The sequence below is a fragment of the Micromys minutus genome, assembly GCF_963924665.1.
Source record: "Micromys minutus genome assembly, chromosome: 32".
NCBI lineage: Eukaryota > Metazoa > Chordata > Mammalia > Rodentia > Muridae > Micromys > Micromys minutus.
Genome location: NC_137967.1, coordinates 4,890,752 through 4,909,992, shown reverse-complemented (window position 1 = coordinate 4,909,992; position 19,241 = coordinate 4,890,752). Strand labels below are relative to the sequence as shown.

General features: G+C 55.8%; 3 protein-coding genes across 3 annotated transcripts; 2 read left to right on the top strand and 1 right to left on the bottom strand.

The window, feature by feature from the left end:
* Positions 1-308: 308 nt before the first annotated feature.
* On the top strand, positions 309-10,809 carry SLC17A7 (solute carrier family 17 member 7; the record flags this gene model as incomplete). The annotated part of the gene is made up of 12 exons (XM_080909208.1): positions 309-370; positions 4,881-5,133; positions 5,987-6,105; positions 6,380-6,494; positions 6,571-6,658; positions 6,798-6,884; positions 6,979-7,121; positions 7,880-8,029; positions 8,156-8,288; positions 9,042-9,152; positions 9,516-9,643; positions 10,516-10,809. 12 exons carry the CDS (start codon positions 309-311, stop codon positions 10,807-10,809), a joined length of 1,683 nt encoding a protein of 560 aa, XP_080765334.1.
* Positions 10,810-12,159: 1,350 nt separating this feature from the next.
* Positions 12,160-14,574, bottom strand: GFY (golgi associated olfactory signaling regulator; the record flags this gene model as incomplete). The annotated part of the gene is made up of 3 exons (XM_080909207.1): positions 12,160-12,353; positions 12,760-12,933; positions 13,416-14,574. The coding sequence occupies 3 exons, from the start codon at positions 14,572-14,574 to the stop codon at positions 12,160-12,162; spliced, it is 1,527 nt and encodes a 508-aa protein (XP_080765333.1).
* A 2,536-nt stretch (positions 14,575-17,110) lies between these two features.
* PTH2 (parathyroid hormone 2) lies at positions 17,111-17,582 on the top strand (the record flags this gene model as incomplete). Its single annotated transcript, XM_080909232.1, has 2 exons — positions 17,111-17,238; positions 17,408-17,582. 2 exons carry the CDS (start codon positions 17,111-17,113, stop codon positions 17,580-17,582), a joined length of 303 nt encoding a protein of 100 aa, XP_080765358.1.
* Between the last annotated feature and the right edge of the window lie 1,659 nt (positions 17,583-19,241).

The window sequence follows — 19,241 nt, the reverse complement described above, 5'->3', positions numbered from 1 at the left end:
AAGAAGAGGGTCTAGCCTGCAAGCCAAGCGACATAGCGGACTGGCCTAGCATCTCCAGGTAGCCAGTTAAAAGAAGAGGGCGGGTCCTTCCTACGAGGGGTGGGGCCTCGTTGGGTGGGCGTGGATGCCCCGCCCCGCCTCGACGCTGAGTCCGCTACAGCCCTGGGCAGCGGGCACTCGCAGCCTTGTTCCCCCCGAGCGGAGCTGCGGGGCCGGGCCGGGCCGGGGCGGACCCCGGGATCCCGGACGCGGCCGCCCGGGCCCGCGGGCGGGGGGATTGTCAGGGGACCCGCGTGGGCACAGCCACCATGGAGTTCCGGCAGGAGGAGTTTCGGAAGCTGGCGGGGCGCGCCCTGGGGAGGCTGCACCGGTGAGCCTGGTGGGGTTCCTGGGAGGGTAAGGATGAGGATGCCCCCTTTCCACCCGAGAGCAACGGACAGAGGGAGAAGAGAGGCGACACCCAGGCACAGTGTGGGGAGGATCTCCTATCTGTGCAGGATTCCCGTCCAGTCGATGCTGTCCTTGCTCCCTGCCTGGTTCCTCATCCATCGTCGCCCCCTCCCAGTCCCCCGCACCCCACCCTACCTTGGGCTTGATTTTTCTTTGGGATTGTGTACCCCTCCCTATTCTCTGGATCTCTGTCCACCAGTCGCCTCCGTTTTATACTTCAGATTTGTCTCCTATTTCTGGGTCCCTCTTCCCACTAGGTGTCTGTACCCTCTGACTCTGACTCTTGCACCGCCCTGCCCCTCTTCTTCCCTGGACCTCTGGTCCCCACTTTGATCTCCATCTCTCTCAGCATCTTTGGTCTCTGCCATCTTCCCACCCTGGTTCTCTCTATCTCTCCTCTTTCTCAGGTTCTGTCCCTCGAGGCATTTAATCTGGAGCTAAAGCGGATTGGGGCCACTGCTGGTTCTTGTCCTTGGGGGGGGTTAAGCTGAGAGGGAAAAACTGGGGTATCCTAGGTTCTGGGGCAGGGGATGAAGGGAATTTCAGGCCACAAAACCAAATTAATCTTGGGTGTAATATGGACTTCCCAAGGGACAGAAGTTAGAACTGGGTGAGATTTGCTCCCACCAAGGGCCATGATTCCAGTGACCCCAGTGTCCCTTGTGGTAGCCTGGACACCTCCCAGCCTCTCACCCCCAACCCCAGCTCTGGCTCCAAGTCAGAGAAATTACTCAGCTCTTGAGAAGCCTAAAAATATCTATCCACAGTGCGGGGAGGAGATGGCCTCGTGGGCATGGTGCCCTCAGACCCTGCTTCCTACACAGGGCTCTGGTCCACCTTTACAAGTTCCTCAGTCCATCTTAGTGGGCCACCAGAGTCTGATGCCATCCAGTCTAGTTTGCTTTAGCTCACCTCCTAGATCCAAAGTTAACCCCACCCTCTAGTATCAGGAGAGGGATGGGGGTAAACAGAAGAAAGCAGGAAGGTGCAGTGTGTGTATGTGGCAGTGTTGGGGGGGGGGGCGGTGGAAGGGAGCTGAGACAGCTTCACCTCTTCATTTTCCAATTCCCAGCCCCTCCCCACCCCTTTTTTCTCGCCTCCTTTCACGAGTTTCTCAAAATACACCAGTGTGAAGTCAGGGGAGCTAGAGAAAGATGTTCTGGTAGAGGGGGCTGGGGATGACAGCGGGAGGCAGGTGCTTCTCGCCCCCCCCCCTTAGCCTCTCCATCTCCCCTCTGGGTCTCCAGTCTTGCCTTCTCTTTCTGAACGCAGAGACCCCAGAGCCAGGAGAAGCAGCAGAAAGTTGGGGAGGGTTGGGGGGGCAAGCATTTATTTGCAAAGAAAATCCAGAGCTTACTTTGACAGTGGGGGTTGTTAATGACACATAGGTCATTCTCCTTCCCGAGCCCAAGATGGAAGAGCTACAGATGTTCCTGGAAATGAACGAATGTTTCTGGCTTGCGGGGTGAGGTGGGGTCTCTCGGACCAGGTACCCAGGGTGACTTAGGATAAAATAGAGCTGCCAGGACTCAGGGGTTCTTGCTTCACATAACCAGGCTCCGGGGTAGGGCATTGCTAGAGGCCAGGAATGGATAAGGCCCACAGTAGTGTGACCTTGGACCTGTGATATCCATTTTAGGAGTCTGTTTTCTAGTTCTACAGTTGGAGACCAGCAAATGGCCCAGGCATAGGGAGATGGAGACGCAGGGAATGGACGGGTACCTAGGGAACAGTTGAGGCCTGGTCTTCCTTTGGGGAAACGACACCCTAGCTAAGGAACATAGTCCCTCCCCAAATTCTTGGCCTAGTTGGGGTTATCCAGGGAGGAGACAGGAGTTTTCTGTGACTTGTTATTTGAGTCAAGGTCTCTTGCAGCCCAGGCTGGCCTTGAACTCTTGATCATCTTGCCCCCATCTCCCAATTGATAGGATTACAGGCTCACACCACCAGGCCACACTGGAACTTCCCCATGTAGTGACTGGCTTTTTAGTTTTTTTTGTTTTTGTTTTTGTTTTGTTTTGTTTTGTTTTGTTTGATCTTGTATGATACCCAGAATCCTGTTTGAAAGCTTGCGTGGCTTAGAGAAAGCTGACATCAAACATAAATAAATAACAAAATTCAGGAGTTACACTCACACCTATAGTTTCAGAGTCAGACAAGTATCAGCAATCAAGCCTGGGCCGAACCCCGATCTCACTGGCTGATGCTCTGTGGAAGGGAGCAGGTGGGGGTCCTTCCTCCCTGTGTGGTTCACTGTGGGGGCTTTGATTCCAGCTCTACCTTTCTTATTTCTCTTGGTTACTGTCTACTCCCCCTCTCCTTCTCTCATCCCAACCCCCCCACACATACACTTTTTGAGACAGGCTCTGACTCAGTAGCCCTGGCTGGCCTAGAACTCACTTCCTTAAAGTACCGTGGTTAAAGGTGAGCTCCACAGTATGGCTTGTTTTGTTTCGTTGAGACAAAGTCTGGTATAGCCCAGGCTGGCTTCAAATTCACTATACAGCCAAGATGACCTTGATCTCCTGATCTTCCTGCCAGTGTTACGAATTCGGATTTGTGCTCATATACCTGGCTTATGGAGTGTTGGGGAGGGAACTCAGACCTTCCTACATGCTAGGCAAACGCTCTGCCATCTGGGTCACACCTCTGTCCTCCCTCCCTGTAGCTGGCTCTGTAGCCCAGGATAAAATTGAAATTGCAGCAATCCTCCTGCCTCAGCCTCCCTGGGTAGCCTTGGCTGTCCTGGAACTCACTCTGTAGAACAGGCTAGCCTCGAACTCAGAGATCCACCTGCCTCTGCCTCCGGGAGTGCTGGGATCAAAGGGAGTGCTGCCACCTCCGCCCGACTCCACCCCATTTCTTTCCTGCCCCTCCCCACCTCCTTAAGTCTCGCTATGGGGCTGTCGGCTGTGTTCTTTGGTCCTCCCCCCTCCCCCAGCCCGTCTGGCTGTTCTCTCCTCCCCCGTCCCCATCTCCCTCGCCTCCATCTGTTCTCGCCCCTTCCTGGGAACCAGCCCGGTCCCCTGCCTGCCCACCCGCCTCAGAGGGGCCACACTGAACACTAAATGTCCCCACACTCAGACACTTCGTGGCCTCAGATCATTTGCCCTCAGTATGTCCTCATCTCTCTGTTTCCGAGCATCTGAGGTGCTCTCCTCACGCACAGCTGTCTCTTACTGCCTGTCTGCCGGTTCCTACACTCTCACCCCTGAGTCCCTGTCGCCCTTTTCCGAATTCTCCGACTCTCTCTCCCTAGGTCTCTGTCATCTTCCCGCTCTGGATGTCTTACTCTCTGGGTCACTCTTAATATCCTCTCTCTCTCTCCCCCTCTCTCCCTCTGAGTCTTCACTAGGACTCCCCGCCCCAGTCTCTGGCTACTCCCCGTGGCTCTGCCGACTCTCCATAGCTCTTTGTCTTTCGTCGTCGCGATCTCCCCACCTCTCTGCTCTCCCCTCCTGCCTCCAGGTCAGGCTCTCCCGTCCCCAGCAGCCTCTCCCTGGCTGGGAGGCAGCCCCTCCATGAGCCCTATCCATCTTCACAGACTCAATCCTGGATGCAGATCGGGCGGAGGCGAGAGTCACGCTGGGGAATGAATGCGCCAATCTCCCTACCGGGGCCATCTGTCCCTTGCCAGGACACCAGCTCTCAGTCCCCCTCCCTGCCCCCTAGGCTGACGGTCTGAACTCCAGATTCCCCAGGGCTGGATGCTTAAGCCGGACTGCTGGATTCGGCACCCCACGAGGGAGTCCCTCAAACCACATCTGTGGGAATGGGCTTCAGGCGGCAGCGTTAGCTGGACTTCAGCCCCACATCTGGGGCCTGGAAGCAGGGCAGGGCAACCACAGGGGGAAGGGGAAGGGGGAGGGGTCGGTGTATATATAGCTGAGATGGCTCGGAAGCATCTGCTCTGTTGACACCTTTGCGCAGGGCTCTCCTTTGTACCTTTGCTGACTCAAAGAGACTCGGATCTGCATCTGCTGGAGGGGGCTGGGGACAGTCTTGGAGCCTTGCGGTGGGGGCTTGCAGGCATCTGCTCTTTGATTCCAAAGGGTTGTGTACAGTCTATATACTCCCTAGTGGAGAGAGATGAGAGAGAGGGCTGGGGAGAAGTCGACTGAAGATCTTGACCACAGAGTTGAGGCAGGAGAGCACGGGTGGCAGGAGAGACCAGGTGGCCTGGACTCCCGGGGACAGGAAGGAATTGGGACTCAGATTCTGGGGTCTGGCAAAAGACGTGGGTTTTGCCATGCACTCCTGTGGCACAGGGAGAAGGATCTCTGAGTTCTTGAACAGAGGGAGGGAAACACAGGTCCAGAGAGATGTCTGCATCATAGTGAAGGCAGCCAGGCAAGGTTAAGCCTAGGACCCCTGGGTCACGAGGAGGAGGGGTCTAGACTGCTGAGCCTTGGCTTCCCGCCTCCCTGCAGGTTACTGGAGAAGCGGCAGGAAGGCGCAGAGACACTGGAGCTGAGCGCCGACGGGCGCCCGGTGACCACGCACACGCGGGACCCGCCTGTGGTGGACTGCACCTGCTTTGGCCTCCCTCGCCGCTACATCATCGCCATCATGAGCGGCCTGGGCTTCTGCATCAGCTTTGGCATCCGCTGCAACCTGGGCGTGGCCATCGTGTCCATGGTCAACAACAGCACGACCCACCGTGGGGGCCACGTGGTAGTGCAGGTAGCTGCTTTGGCGAGCCCTGCTCACAGCCCGTGGTCCAGGTCGCACTCTTTCCCAGTTACTACCGTTTGGTCCTGCCCATCTATGGCTCCTTACACATCTGACCCCACTCCCTGTTCCTGACTTCCTCAGCCCTTGCCTTTTTATAAAGGAAGCTCCGCCCCCTTTCCATCTCAGATTACTGAGCTGACATTAGCATCAGGGCTGCCACTTACGCCCCTTTTGGACTTTCTAGCCCTTTCACTTACAGCTGTGCCCCCATGATTATGTTCCTGGATCACACTTTAATAATTTCACCGCTATCTCAAGCTCCTTTCCAAATTCACCTCTTCCTGTGTCCACCCGATTAGTTCTGGCCCACACCTGAAGCCTCGTCCAAACTCAGATTTGTGTTATTTTAACTTGGGTATTATACAAGCTATGACCTTGATTGGGAAAAAGAAAAAAAAATCTTGGTTTGGTCTATGGCTTATCTGAAACCCTGTCCTCTGCTCCATTGTAACTGGGAACACCCCTAATTTAGCCACTTCTTGGCCCTACCTAGACCCCATACAGGTCTGTCCACAAACAGGAGGCAGTCACCCCCACACTTGGGGATATTCAGGGAGGGGATACTGAGGTAAGCAAGCAAGTAGAATCAGGCTTCTAGGCAACCACGCCTATAGCTAAAGTGGTAGGGCAGGCCCTAGCAACATTAGAAGGGTAGAGCTCCATTGAGCTCTCTGATTGGTAGATTTGGGTAGAGGGCGGGTCATCTTGTTGCTGGTTGGCTGAGGTGCTAAGTCTATGGGTGTTGATTGGTGGAGGGTAAAGTCTGGAGGGCATTTAGTTTGATGTGTATTTTGACCCACAGAAAGCCCAGTTCAACTGGGATCCAGAAACTGTCGGCCTCATACATGGCTCCTTTTTCTGGGGCTACATTGTCACTCAGATTCCTGGAGGATTTATCTGCCAAAAATTCGCAGCCAACAGGTACAGTGGTGGCGTCTAAAGGTGGCAGAAATTGCAGTTGTATGTGGTGGAGCTAGAAGGTGTGGTCTTGGGTTTGGCTCCGGGAAACTGGGAGGGTTCTTGTTTGAGGGCATATCTTGGAGGTGGTCTCTAGTTCTATGAAACACAGGGCTTGTTGTGGGCAGGAAGGGGAAAAAAGCCTAGAAGTAGTGGGAAGGCTGGTTGGTTAGCACCACACAAACCCCTCACTATATCTGGCATGGATAGACTTTTTTTCCCCCACTTTTTCCAACAGGGTCTTTGGCTTTGCCATTGTGGCTACCTCCACCCTAAACATGTTGATCCCTTCAGCAGCCCGTGTTCACTATGGCTGTGTCATCTTCGTGAGGATCCTTCAGGGACTGGTGGAGGTAAAGCCTGTCCCATAAGCCCTGCTCCCCTCTCTGACCCCTCCTCTTCTTGTTGATCTCCCTGCTCCCTCCCTAGGGGGTTACATACCCTGCTTGCCACGGCATCTGGAGCAAATGGGCCCCTCCCTTAGAACGGAGCCGACTTGCGACAACAGCCTTTTGTGGTGAGAGAAGGGGCTGGGGACCAGCTCTTGTGTAAGGGGGACAGAGCTGTGATGTCAGCTTAGGTGTGGGAGAGATTTCAGGGATGAAGATCTGCTCTCCTGGATCTTGGTCTGTTCTCTACCCTCGTTGTCTCCTCAGGTTCCTATGCTGGGGCAGTGGTTGCCATGCCCCTGGCTGGGGTCCTGGTGCAGTATTCAGGATGGAGTTCTGTCTTCTATGTTTATGGTGAGGGACTCAGATGCATCGTCTGGAAGTACTAGGGTTGACTGAGCAAGTCCAGATGCCACACTACACCCATCTCCCTCCTGACCCCCCTCAGGCAGCTTCGGGATCTTTTGGTACCTGTTCTGGTTGCTTGTGTCCTACGAGTCACCTGCACTGCACCCCAGCATCTCTGAGGAGGAGCGCAAATACATCGAGGATGCCATTGGAGAGAGCGCCAAGCTCATGAACCCTGTTACGGTTGGTCAGGAGGCTGTCTACATGACTGGGGTGGTGTGTGTGTGTGTGTGTGTGTGTGTTGGCTCAAACCTGTGCAAAGACTCAGAGAAGATAGGACTGCCAAGTAAGTCTGGATTAAATGGGGCAGAGGCAGGAGGATTGCAAATTCAAGCCCAGGCTAGGCATTTTCTGAAACTTTGTTTCAAAACTGAAACCTGGGTTAGAGGTTTAGTTCAGTGGTTGATCATTTGCCCAGAATCCCCTTGTGAGGGGCTGCAGGTGTTTCCCAGTGAAAGAGTGTCTGCCTACCTGCCTAGCACACCCATTCTTACTACTGGAAGAAAAAAACTGGGGGTGGGGGAGAGAAAGAAAATAGCTGGGCTAGATTCCATAGTAGGTGGGATGGAGTTTAGGAATGGCAGGTACTAGGTGGGTAATTTATAGCCACCCATGAGGCCTCGTTAAACACAGAGAAGGGGATTAGAATGTGAATTTTTGCTAGATATTGCTGTGAGTGTGGAAGTAATGGAATAGACATTTTACTAGACTCACCATTTATGGGTTATCATGAAATCTGAGGAGCCTCCGGTAAGTCAGGACCTGTCCTTCATCCCTGCCGTGCTGGATTTTTAGAATTCCCAAGTCCTCAGGAGAAAAGTGCAGCCCATTCTTGAAGCTTCACTGAACTATCTTGGGGTCCCTAAAGGGAGACAAATTTCCCAAGTCCTGGTATCTGTCTTAGCTTGGTCTGCTCTCCCCTCCTCTCCCACCCCCCACAGAAGTTCAACACTCCCTGGAGGCGCTTCTTTACCTCCATGCCCGTCTATGCCATCATCGTTGCTAACTTTTGCCGCAGCTGGACTTTCTACCTGCTCCTCATCTCCCAGCCCGCCTACTTTGAAGAAGTATTCGGCTTTGAGATCAGCAAGGTGGGGGTCCAGGAGGAGGGGACTCGGTGGCGGTGAGGGATAGGGTGCCTGTGTCCCTAAGCAGGAATGGAGGAGGAGGTGGTGGTCACCCAAAGGGAGCGGCTGCCCATTCACTTGCTCTCACAGGTGGGACTGGTGTCTGCACTACCTCACCTTGTCATGACCATCATTGTACCCATTGGAGGCCAGATCGCCGACTTCCTGCGCAGTCGTCATATAATGTCCACGACCAATGTGCGGAAGCTGATGAACTGTGGGGGTGAGTGGGGAAGCAGAGTACAAAAGAGGGCAGATGGGCGGGGCAGAGGCGGGGTCGAGGGCGTGGCCAACCAGATGAACTGGGGAGCAGAGTACAAAAGGGGAGGGGCAATGGACTGGTGGGCGGGGTCAAGGGCGTGGCCGATCAGATGAACTGGGGGAGCAGAGTACAAAAGGGGAGGGCCTATGGGCGGGGTGGGGCGGGTCAAGGGCCCATGTGGAAGGGTAGGCAGGCCCGGATGGTGTAGAGAAGACACTGAACTAGGAGGGCACCTTCAGGAGGTTAGGTGAAACCAGACGTAAACTAGGCCGGGAGTGGGGAGGGTTGTGGATGGGGGGACCCAAGGAGACAGGTGACTGGCCATAATTGAAATTTTAGGGAAACGGGGACTTGGGAACACCAAGCTGTGAGTGGGGACCTAGCAAAGATCAGCTGAGTGAGGTCTTGAGCTTCCTTATGAGAAGTGATTTTTTGAGGGTTCAGAGATGGGGTATTGTGTCTGAGTGTGGCCTGGTCAGAAGGTGGGATCACACTGGCCCCTTTTGAGGCAGAGCAGCCAAAGGGCATGGATTAGGTTGGGTCTTGGGGAAGCAGGACCCACTCTAGTTTGGTGGAGCCAGGGTCAGGTCTGTGGCAGGTCGGAGGTGACTAGAAGGGGTCGGTGGATTGAAGGGGGTCGGATGAGATCAGGACTGCCATTGGCAAGGTCGCAAACAGTCACAACGGGCACTTGGGAGACATGACCCTCTCCAGGTTTCGGGATGGAAGCTACACTGTTGCTGGTGGTCGGATACTCACACTCCAAGGGCGTGGCCATCTCCTTCCTGGTCCTGGCTGTGGGCTTCAGTGGCTTTGCCATCTCTGGTGAGAATGTCAGATGGGCAGTTTGGGATACTGAAGCCAGCTTGGGCCCTGAAGTGGGTTTTTCGGGAGCTAGAGAGATGTCTCAGCAGTTGAAACACTTAGTGCTCTTGCAAAGGACCTAGCTAGGTTCCCAGCGTTTACCATACTTGTAATGACTCCAGCTCGGGTAGATCAGGCTCCCTCTTCTGGACTTTCTGGGTACTGCACGCTCACGTTCCCATCCCTGCCCTACACATCAATAAATATAACGTTTTGAAAGAACAAGTATCTCAGAAGAGAAGGGGATGAGGTAGGTGTTGCATTTCAGTGGGCTATCTGGGTTGGGGACTTGGTATGACATCAGCTACTTTGATACCCCACCAGGGTTTAACGTGAACCACTTGGACATCGCCCCTCGCTATGCCAGCATCTTGATGGGCATTTCCAATGGCGTGGGCACACTGTCTGGGATGGTGTGCCCCATCATCGTGGGTGCAATGACCAAGCACAAGGTTAGCACAGCCTCCCAGAGAATGCCTGGAACCTTCTATATACCCAGTGTTCCTCCTCCCCCTTCGCCCCCTCCCCTTTTAAAAAAGTTATTATGTATACAGTGTTCTGCCTGCACGCCAGAAGAGGGCACCAGATCCCATCACAGATGGTTTGAGCCACCATGTGGTTGCTGGGATTTGAACTCAGAACCTCTAGAAGAGCAGTTGGTGCTCTTAACCTCTGAGCTGTCTCTCCAGACTCCCTTTCTTTTATCTCTCCTTTATTTATTTATTTTTTCTTTCAAAACAGGGTTTCTCTGTGTAGCCCTAGCTGTCCTGGAATTTACTCTGTAGACCAGGCTGGCCTCGAACTCAAGAGAATTTCTTTTAGTTTTTAAAGAAAATATTTTCATTGATTAATTTATTTTAGCTTAATGTGTGTAAGCTAATTTGTGGCATGGAATGTGTGGGGACATCTGTTGGTTTCCTCTTCCCATCGTTGGGGTAGAGCTCGGGTCGCCGGGTTGGCACACTCGCCAACCCCACTGGGTTTTTTTGTTTGTTTTACGTTTGTCATTCTCACTCTATAAACCAGGCTGGCCCTGAACTCACAGAGATCCACCAGCCTCTGCCTCCAGAGCTCCTATTCGTTTTTAAATGTGTGTATTTGCATTTGAGTGCTGAGCCCACAGAGGTCACTGTGAGCCGCCTCATTTGGATGCTGGGAACCGAACTTGGGACCCGTGCAAAAGCAAGCAGTAAGACCTCTTAGGCTCTGGGCCATCTTTCAGTCCCCAATATATGTCTTTTTAAAGACGGGTAGCCCACGCTGGCTATCCTCCTGCGTCCCCCTGCAGAGTCCCTCTCTGACCTTCGGCCTGTCTGTCCCGCAGACCCGGGAGGAGTGGCAGTACGTGTTTCTCATCGCCTCCCTGGTGCACTATGGGGGCGTCATTTTCTACGGGGTCTTTGCTTCCGGGGAGAAGCAGCCGTGGGCGGAGCCGGAGGAGATGAGCGAGGAGAAGTGTGGCTTTGTTGGCCATGACCAGCTGGCTGGCAGCGACGAGAGTGACATGGAAGACGAGGCTGAGCCCCCGGGGGCTCCCCCCGCGCCCCCTCCCTCCTACGGGGCCACACACAGCACAGTTCAGCCTCCGAGGCCCCCACCCCCTGTCCGGGACTACTGACCACGTGCCTCCCACTGTTGGGCAGTTTCCAGTTCCTCCACTCCATCCACCTCTGGCCTGAGCGGCAGCGGTCCCGCTCCTCTCCTGCCTCAGGCTTAAGATGCAAGTCTCCCCTTGTTCCCAGTGCGGTCCGACCAGCCCTCCTTCCTTCCCCGCTGCCTCTCGCAGGGGTGAGGCTGCGCACTAGCAGTTTCAAGGATACCCAAACAGCCCTGAAAGTTGTTCTCTGCTTGTTCCGCCTGTGTGGTTTCAAATCTCCCCTTTCAGGGCTTTATTTGGATGGGCAGTTCAACCTTTCTCTCTTGTGGTTTTGAGGTTTCACCCCTTTTCCCCAAGACCCCAGGGATACTCAGGCTACCCCGAGATTATTCAGGTGGTCTCCAACTCAGAACAAAACCCGTGCTCGTCCTCTGTGAGTTCCAAGGCTCCTCTAACCATTCTGCATTTTCAATGCCGCCGTTCCCAGGACTGATTCTCACCAGCGTTTCTGAGGGGAAATGGCGGTTTCAAGCCCCCTCCCCATCCCCCCCATCCCCCCCCCCGTCCCCTCACCAGCACACTTTGCCGGGCCTTGTTCTTAGCTTAGTACAATCAGCGTCCAGGGAAATGGCCAAAATGGCCGTGCTCACCCTGTGCTCTTGTTCCGACTCAGTTTTCAGGTCTAAGCAGTGGTTGCCCAAAGCTGTTGATACAAGTGGCTGCAGGCCACCCGTTCCTCCCAGAGGTGGTTTCAGGATCTCCCTTTTTCCCCCAAATCCTTGCACTTTATTCCCCTGGGTGGTTCCGGACTGCCCTCGGTTTCTCAGTGGCCATTTGTTGTGTCCCTCAGGGGCTAAATGATTCCAAATCTGGGGTGCTTCCCCTCATAGACACCCCTCTTTCAACGTGGAAATCTGGGGGGGGGGTGTGGAGGTATGTGAGAGGTTACAGAGTTCCAGAAAAGGGAGCGGGGCTGGGGGAAGAGGGTGGTCCCTGGGGCAGGGTCGTGTCTTGGTGTCTGTCTCTGTGACTGTAAATCCTGCCCTGCCCCACCCCACTCCCAATAAACGCTTTGGTGTACAGATTAGGTTGTCACGTGGTGTGGGTCGCAAGAGCCCCCCGCCCGGACCCCGGCATGCAGACCCCGAGGTCGAGCCCCTGGTTTCCCCCTGGCTTTAGTCTGGACCCCAGCCCTCGGGCACCGCCCGATCTGGGCCTGTTTCTTTCTCCCCTGGGCCCCGTCTCCCCTCTGTCCCTCCGCGGAGCACTCAGGCACAGACTCCGGTGAGCGAGGCGGTTTATTGGGGAGTCCTGCCTGGCTCTGGGGTCCCTCTAGGCGTTGAAAGCTGGGCCGGGTCTGCGGCGCGGTCCTCAGACGAAATTGGGGGACAGCGCAGCGGGCGACAGGGCTTCCAGGCGCTGTGGCCCGCGGGGTGGAGGGGGCAGCTTGGGGGGCAGTGGGGGCGTGGGGGGTGGCTGCTGCGTGGCGATGTGCGAGGGCACCCACGCGTCGGGGGCGTAGAAGTACAGATCCAGCGGGTCCTTCGGGGCATCCAGGTGCAGGACTGCAAGGGCGAGGGACAGGTCCGGTGGGAGGGCTTGTAATCACGTCCATGGGGGGCATGGGGGACAGGGAGGTGGCGGTGGTGGGCGAGCCTCGATTTGGGGAGTGGTACAGAACGAGGCGGGGCTTACTGAGCCAAGAGTGTAGGTGTGGGGGGTGGATTTAGGCTCAGAGAGGAAGTGGTGTGTGTGTGTGTGTGTGTGTGTGTGTGTGTGTGTGTGTGTATGTGTGTGTTTTGGGAATCTGAGCTACACAGTGTGATGTGATCCTATCTCAGAGGGGGAAGAGAAATAATTTCAGATGTAACGGGCTGGGACCAGACCATGGCGGAGCCTTATACTTACCTGGCACTGGGGTCTGTTCTAAAAGCCTGGACCAGGTCTTTCTAGGGTGAGCAGAGCACTCACCTGGTTCGTCTCCGCTGTTCTGGAGCCGGTGGTGTGCAAAGGACCTGTGTCTGGAGGCCCGGCGGTAGAGGCACCACAGCAGGAGGAAGATGCCAATGAGCATCCCTGTCCCCGCGAAGAACAGGCACAGAGCCCCACCGACGGAGCCTCGGGGGCGGCTGACCAGAGTCACCCCTGAGGGATGACAGAGCTGTCTAAGCTGAGGGCTTCCTCAAACGCAGATCCAGATCTCCCTCAGACCCAGGAGCCCCAGCCCCACTCCCTCAGACCTGGGATCTAAACCCAGCCCTCCTCCTTCAGACCCAGCCCTCCTCCCTCAGACCCAGCCCTCCTCCTTCAGACCCAGCCCTCCTCCTTCAGACCCAGCCCTCCTCCCTCAGACCCAGCCCTCCTCCTTCAGACCCAGCCCTCCTCCTTCAGACCCAGCCCTCCTCCCTCAGACCCAGCCCTCCTCCTTTAGACCCAGCCCTCCTCCTTCAGACCCAGCCCTCCTCCCTCAGACCCAGCCCTCTCCCCTCAGACCCAGCCCTCCTCCTTCAGACCCAGCCCTCCTCCTTCAGACTCAGTCCTCCTCCTTCAGACTCAGTCCTCCTCCCTCAGACCCAGCCCTCTCCCCTCAGACCCAGGGCTCCAGACTCAGCCCCCAGGCCCCTCACCCGTCTCTTTCACTCGCTCCACCACGATGATTGTATTGACCGTGTCTCCTCGGCTGTGTCTCTGAGGGGCCTGAGGTATGGCAGGGGCTACTTGATTGGGGTGCTCTAGAGGGGCAGGGGGTCCTGCAATCCGTGCTGAGGGAAGAGGGATATCCGGCCCTTTAGGGCCCGACTCCTGGGATACATTCAGCTCTTTGGTCTCTAGGGAATCTGAGGTGGACAGGCCAGGGGTGGCACCTTGGGTGGCTGCAGGGGCTTCTGGGCTGACGCTCAAGCCTGGTCCACGGGGAGCGGTGGCTTCCTCCCTGAAGGTTGTTGGTTGTGTGCGAAGACTAGAGGTGGTTTCCAAGTCCGAGGTCACAGCCACCTCTGTTACATTTTGGTTGGGGACTGAGGGAAATTGTGTTTGGGGGATATCGGTGGGATTGGAGCTGTGGGTGGTGAGAAAGGCTGACTGTGAACTTCCTGTAGGGTCAGGGTGGATGCTTGGTAGTGATGCAGAATTTAGGCTTCTGGTGGCACCAGAGTCATGGGTCTCTGGGGATTTGGAGCTGAGGAATTGGGTGGGGCTAGGACTGGGTATCTTAGGCCCTTCACTAGGTGAAAGTTTGGGACTATCTCCTTTGGAGGTTTCAGGGAACTCAAGGTGTAGAGTTGGGGTGGGGTCTGTGTGTACAGTCTCAGGAGACTCTGAGGGTGAGGTGTTGGAGGGGTTAGGTTTTGGGGTTTCGGGAGACTCAGACTGGGAACTTCCAGTCGGGTCTGGTTTGGGCGTCTCAGAAGGTTTAGCAAGTGTTGCTTTGAAGGGGCTCATTTGTGATGTACCCTGGGATTCTGCTACTGGGGTGAGCTGGTCAGGTGTGGAAGTCCCTAGAGACAGGGAGAGGTTGGGGCCGGGGGTCTCCCTTAAGATTTTTATGGAGGTGTGAGGGGAAGCTGAGGGCGGTGTCCTGGAGTGCTCGGGAAGATTGGTTGCAGAGTATCCTGGGGAAGGCTGATCTCTAGTAAAATTTTCTGGAGCACCAGTAGGCATCCCTGAGGGCTGGAGCATCCTCTGGAGATCAGAGCCCACAGGCAGAGAGGCTGAGGGAGCTGCCCTGGAACTCAGACCATCAAAGAGAAAGAGGAGCAAGAAGAAGATGGGGCTGAAGGGCTGCATGGCTCTGAGATGCTTATAGCTGTGGAAGGAGTAGGTAGGAAACAGTCAAGGCCAAAGCAACTGGAACCACACCCACGCAAACCACACCCAGAGGCCACACCTACTGGGTCCCAGAAGGACCAGATCTGTCCAGGGACCCTGGCAAAAGTCAACAGCAACTCCCTGGAGGCTGTGGGATGGTAACCGGTCACTAAGGATACGGGAGTTCAGGGATTCTTGGGAGTGGTGGTGCGTTTCCCAGTGAAAAATTGGGACATGATGACACCTTTCCGAGGTCCCACAAATGTTAGACTCCACCTTCAGAGGGTGTCGGATGGCCAAGGGGACATAGGACAACCTTCTCTCAAGGCTCTTAAGAGGCCAGGACTGCAAAGGCTTTAACACAAGATTGAGGCACAGGGGCCCAAACTCAGTCAGAGGGAGGAGGGAGACTCCACAGCCCCAAGAAGCAAACTGTTGGGCTCTGAGTCCGACAGAGTGGAGGGCAAAGGGTCTATGTCTCTGGTTCTTGCCAGAAATTAAGAGATTTTGAATATTGAGGCCTCCAAGCAGGGCTGAAGGGTTATGGGGGGGAAGGACATGGGACCATGGACCATGGGTTAGATGATGTCTGGATCTTCAGGAAATAGGGATGTGAGGAGTGGACTCCTCAGCCTGAAGGGGATGCATATGGGACAGTGAGCTCGGGCCCCTGTTGACAGAAGGTGGAGCTTAGGTATCCAGTAACTCCTCCGTGTGGACTGGAGATGGAGGAGTGGGTGCGGGTGGGACAGGGTCATTTGGAGTCATGGGGTCTCTTACCTGTTTGGTGGTGTCCAAGACAACAGCAGATGATCAGCTCTCAACAAAGAGATAGGCAGGGAGTGCTGCTGAATGGCGCTGGAAGGAACAGGCTTAGGGTCCCAGAGGCACACAGGTGACAAGGTGACGCACCTGACTCCCTCCCTAGGGAATCCTGAGAGCTTAGCAACAGGCTGAGATTCTTAAAGGGACAGAGATGTAGGACCTCATGGATGGGTAGAAAAGAAAGTTAGGACTGAACCAAGCTATGATCTCTTTGCAGCCAAGGTTTGGCCTGGTGTGATGGTACAGGCCTGTGGTCCCTGCTCACAGAGACAGAAGAGTTATGAGTTCAAAGCCAACTTGGGTGATGTAGTGAGACCCAGGACAGCCTGAGCTACAGCAACTCTGAAACAAAAATAAAACCCAACCAATCAAATATACACACACAAAACAAACAGAAAAACAAACCCAAAACTATCAACCCAACAGACACACAATCTAGCTGGGTGGTAGTGGCACACACCTTTATCCTATCACTTGGGAGGCAGAGGCCCTTGGATCTGAGTTCTAGGCCAGCCTGGTCTACAGAGCAATTCCAGGACAGCCAGAGCTACACAGAGAAACCCTGTCTCAAAATACAAAGTAAATAACTAAATATGAGTCCCATGTCCTCTCCAACTTCCCCCACCACATCTAAGGGTCTAAGTCCCTGCACCTTTCTACTCTAATCTCACCCGGCCATACTGTTTTCTTCAGACTGAGATTCAGGCCTCCTCAGAGTAGGGGGCCCTGTCTTGACTATCTTTCTGTCTAGGATTTCAAGTTTGGTCCCTCGTCTCTGTGGATGTAGGACTCCAGGCTCCTGTCCATCCATCTCCCTTGCCCATGATACAGGAGGGGGACCTTCTTTATTCGCCCTCCTCTTTGAAACAGCTTGTGTTGCATACATAGGCCCATTTGCAGTGATTCTGTTTCTGCTTTCTGAGTGCACGGCACCCTGGGAACCCCTTAGAAACATGCCAGGTACAAATGGTTGACCCTAATCTTCACCAGGCCCCCCGTGTTCCTTGTAGGGAGGGGTAAAACTCGTCCCTGTGGAAGCCCAGGGCCTTCTGTGTCCTGTTTCATGGTGATGACTTCACCCGTTTGCACACTGCCACCTCCTCCGTCCCCTCCCTGGCTCTCTAGCAGGCCCTGCCTGTCATTTCCACATCTTCCAGCCCTTTTCTCTTCATGCTATTCCCTTCCTAGGCACCCTGTTTTTGCCCTTCTGTCTGGAGGTTATTTCTTCCCTGTCTTTCTCCCTTGTATCCCTCTGCTCTCTTCCCTGCTTCTCTGTGTCCCCGACTTGTGCTCTGATGGTCCCCCTCTCCAGTCTCTATTTTTATCCCTCTGACACACCCCTTACGTCCACCTCTCAGTCTGTCCCCCCCCCACCCCCCTTCTCCAGTACTGGCTCTGGGTCCCAATTAGTTGGTGTTGGCCACGGCAGCACAGGGCCCCACCAGGCTTCTCATTACCGCTGGCAGCTCCTAATGAGCGTGGGGTGGAGTGACCCCGCGCCCCCAGCCCGGCCTGCGTCACTGCTGCCGCGGGGGTTGTGAGGGTATATAAGGGGGGCGTGAGCACAGCTGTCGAGCCCACTGCACGGTAGGGAGCCCCGCGGGAGGCTGGTGGCGGGTTTGGGCCGTGGGCTGTAGGCTTTCTGGGCAGGATGGTGACGTTGAGATCCTGTCTCCTATGTCCACAGGTGATGGAGACCTGCCAGATGTCCAGGAGCCCCCAAGAGCGGCTGCTGCTGCTTTTGCTGCTGCTACTGCTTGTGCCCTGGGGCACTGGCCCTGCCTCAGGTGTTGCCCTGCCCCTCGCTGGTGTGTTCAGGTAGGTGTGAGGTCCCAAACACCCAAGGAAGGGAGGAGACACCCCCAAGGGAAGGCGAGATACCGCGTGCGGGGGTTGGGGGGCAGGGACGCTGAGCGTCAGACTGCAGTAGGGACCCGCCGTGGCCCGTGGGGCGTAGCGCGCAACCACCACATTTCTCTTCCCGCAGCCTTCGCGCCCCAAGCCGTGCCTGGGCGGACTTGGGTACCCCACTGTCTCGGCGCACCCTGGCGCTAGCTGACGACGCGGCCTTTCGGGAGCGCGCGCGCCTGCTGGCCGCCCTGGAGCGCCGCCGCTGGCTGGACTCTTATATGCAGAAGCTGTTGCTACTGGACGCGCCCTGAGCCTAATAAAGAGCCTGTCGCACTGCGACTGCGCCTCCTTGCTGTGCCGCTCTCTTGTGGGTGTGGGGGCGTGGGGGGGAGGGCCCCGCCACTTCACTGCATCCGGGACCCTCCGCGTCCTCGTTGGTTTCCTCTAGGGTTGTCTGTCCTCTCCGGATTCCCTCGCCGCTCCGCTCTCCTTTTGTCATAGTCGAGGGAGTCCCTGACCCAGCTCTGGTTTGGCCCCGGATTTTTTTGAGGGGGTTATTTTCCGAGATAGGGTTTCTCTGTGTAGCCCTGGCTGTCCTGGAACCTATCCTGTAAACCAGGCTAGTCTTGAACTCATGAGATTTCCTTGCCTCTGCCTTTCGAGTGCTAGGATTAAAGGCAAGCGTCACCACGCCCTGCTGGGTCGGGGTTTAACCTTTTGGGGCCTCGCGTTCATTAGCCTGGGGAAGTATCCAGCAGCTCTGAGCGGGGCCGCCGCAGATGCGGGAGAAGGCAACTAAGTAGAGCCCGCGGCTCCCGGAGGCCTTTCCCCACCAACACAGGTCCATTCGGAGAGCCCGCGGAGCGAGCGGACCGCGCCCTGATTGGTCTGCAAAGGAGGGTGGGGTCGAGGAGACCGCCCTCCAAAATTTGCATTTTCTGGAGGCGGACTGAACCCTTATTGGCTTTTATGTTGTGAGGGCGGAGCTGCCTCTTGCTGCTCTTTCTTGGTCTACGGCGCAGAAGCAGTTAGCGGGCGGCGCCTACAGGAATCCGATGCCTCACGCCCCGAAGTCCCGAGTTTTGACCGCTGTCCCCAGCCATCAGACCGCCTTAGAGCTCAGTGTGCAGCCAAAGAGCTCACTTTTCTCCAGACTTTTTCTCCGCAGGGCCCTTTTCGGACTACCGCCCTCCTCCAGCAGCGCCCTTCCCCCGCCGGCCAGCTCTGGCCTGGCCTCCCGCACAAGGATCTGCTCAGACTGAGTTCCATCCGCCGCTCTACACATAGCCGGAGTCTTCTTGAGTGTCTGCCCTTCTCATCTCCTTCCTGGGCACTGGGAACAGCTTTTGGGGTTGGGGCTTCAGGCTAACCTCTGCAGCCTTTTCATACCCCTCCCCCCAACCCCAGGCTGCCAGCCTGCTTTCCTGACTCTCCTCCCCATGGCTGAGCTGTTCAGCTGACTGACTGACTCTTCAGCCTGTAATGCCTTCGCCCTGCCGACTGTATACCAAGTCCACTGTCTTTCCAAACTGAAAGCAGGTGGCACCTTCTTGGAGAGTTCTCTAAACCGCTCCAGGGGCAGACTCAGAGAATACTGCGCAGATGCGCTTGTGCGCGGGGGGGGGGGGGGGGGGGTCTCAGGCGGCACCCACCTTGGGTCCAAAGGCCTGAAGAAGCTTCAGGAGCCATGGAGCCAGTGTTAGCGAGGGAAAACTCTGAGTGAAGCGGAGGATGAAGCAAGATCCTGGCATGGAGTGTTTCTGATCCAGAGGCCCCATTCAGACACTCTGGCATGTGAGAGCTCAGAGGCTGCAAGCCTCTTGCTTAGCCCCGTGTTTTGTGAAGTTCCCACTGAGAAGCTTCTAGCTTGTCTCCTCAAACACACTCTGACTGACCAGGCTGTGCCCTCACACAGCAGAGGGGCCTGCCTGGTCTCCAGCCTCCCTTGCAGCATCTGCTACAAAGACACA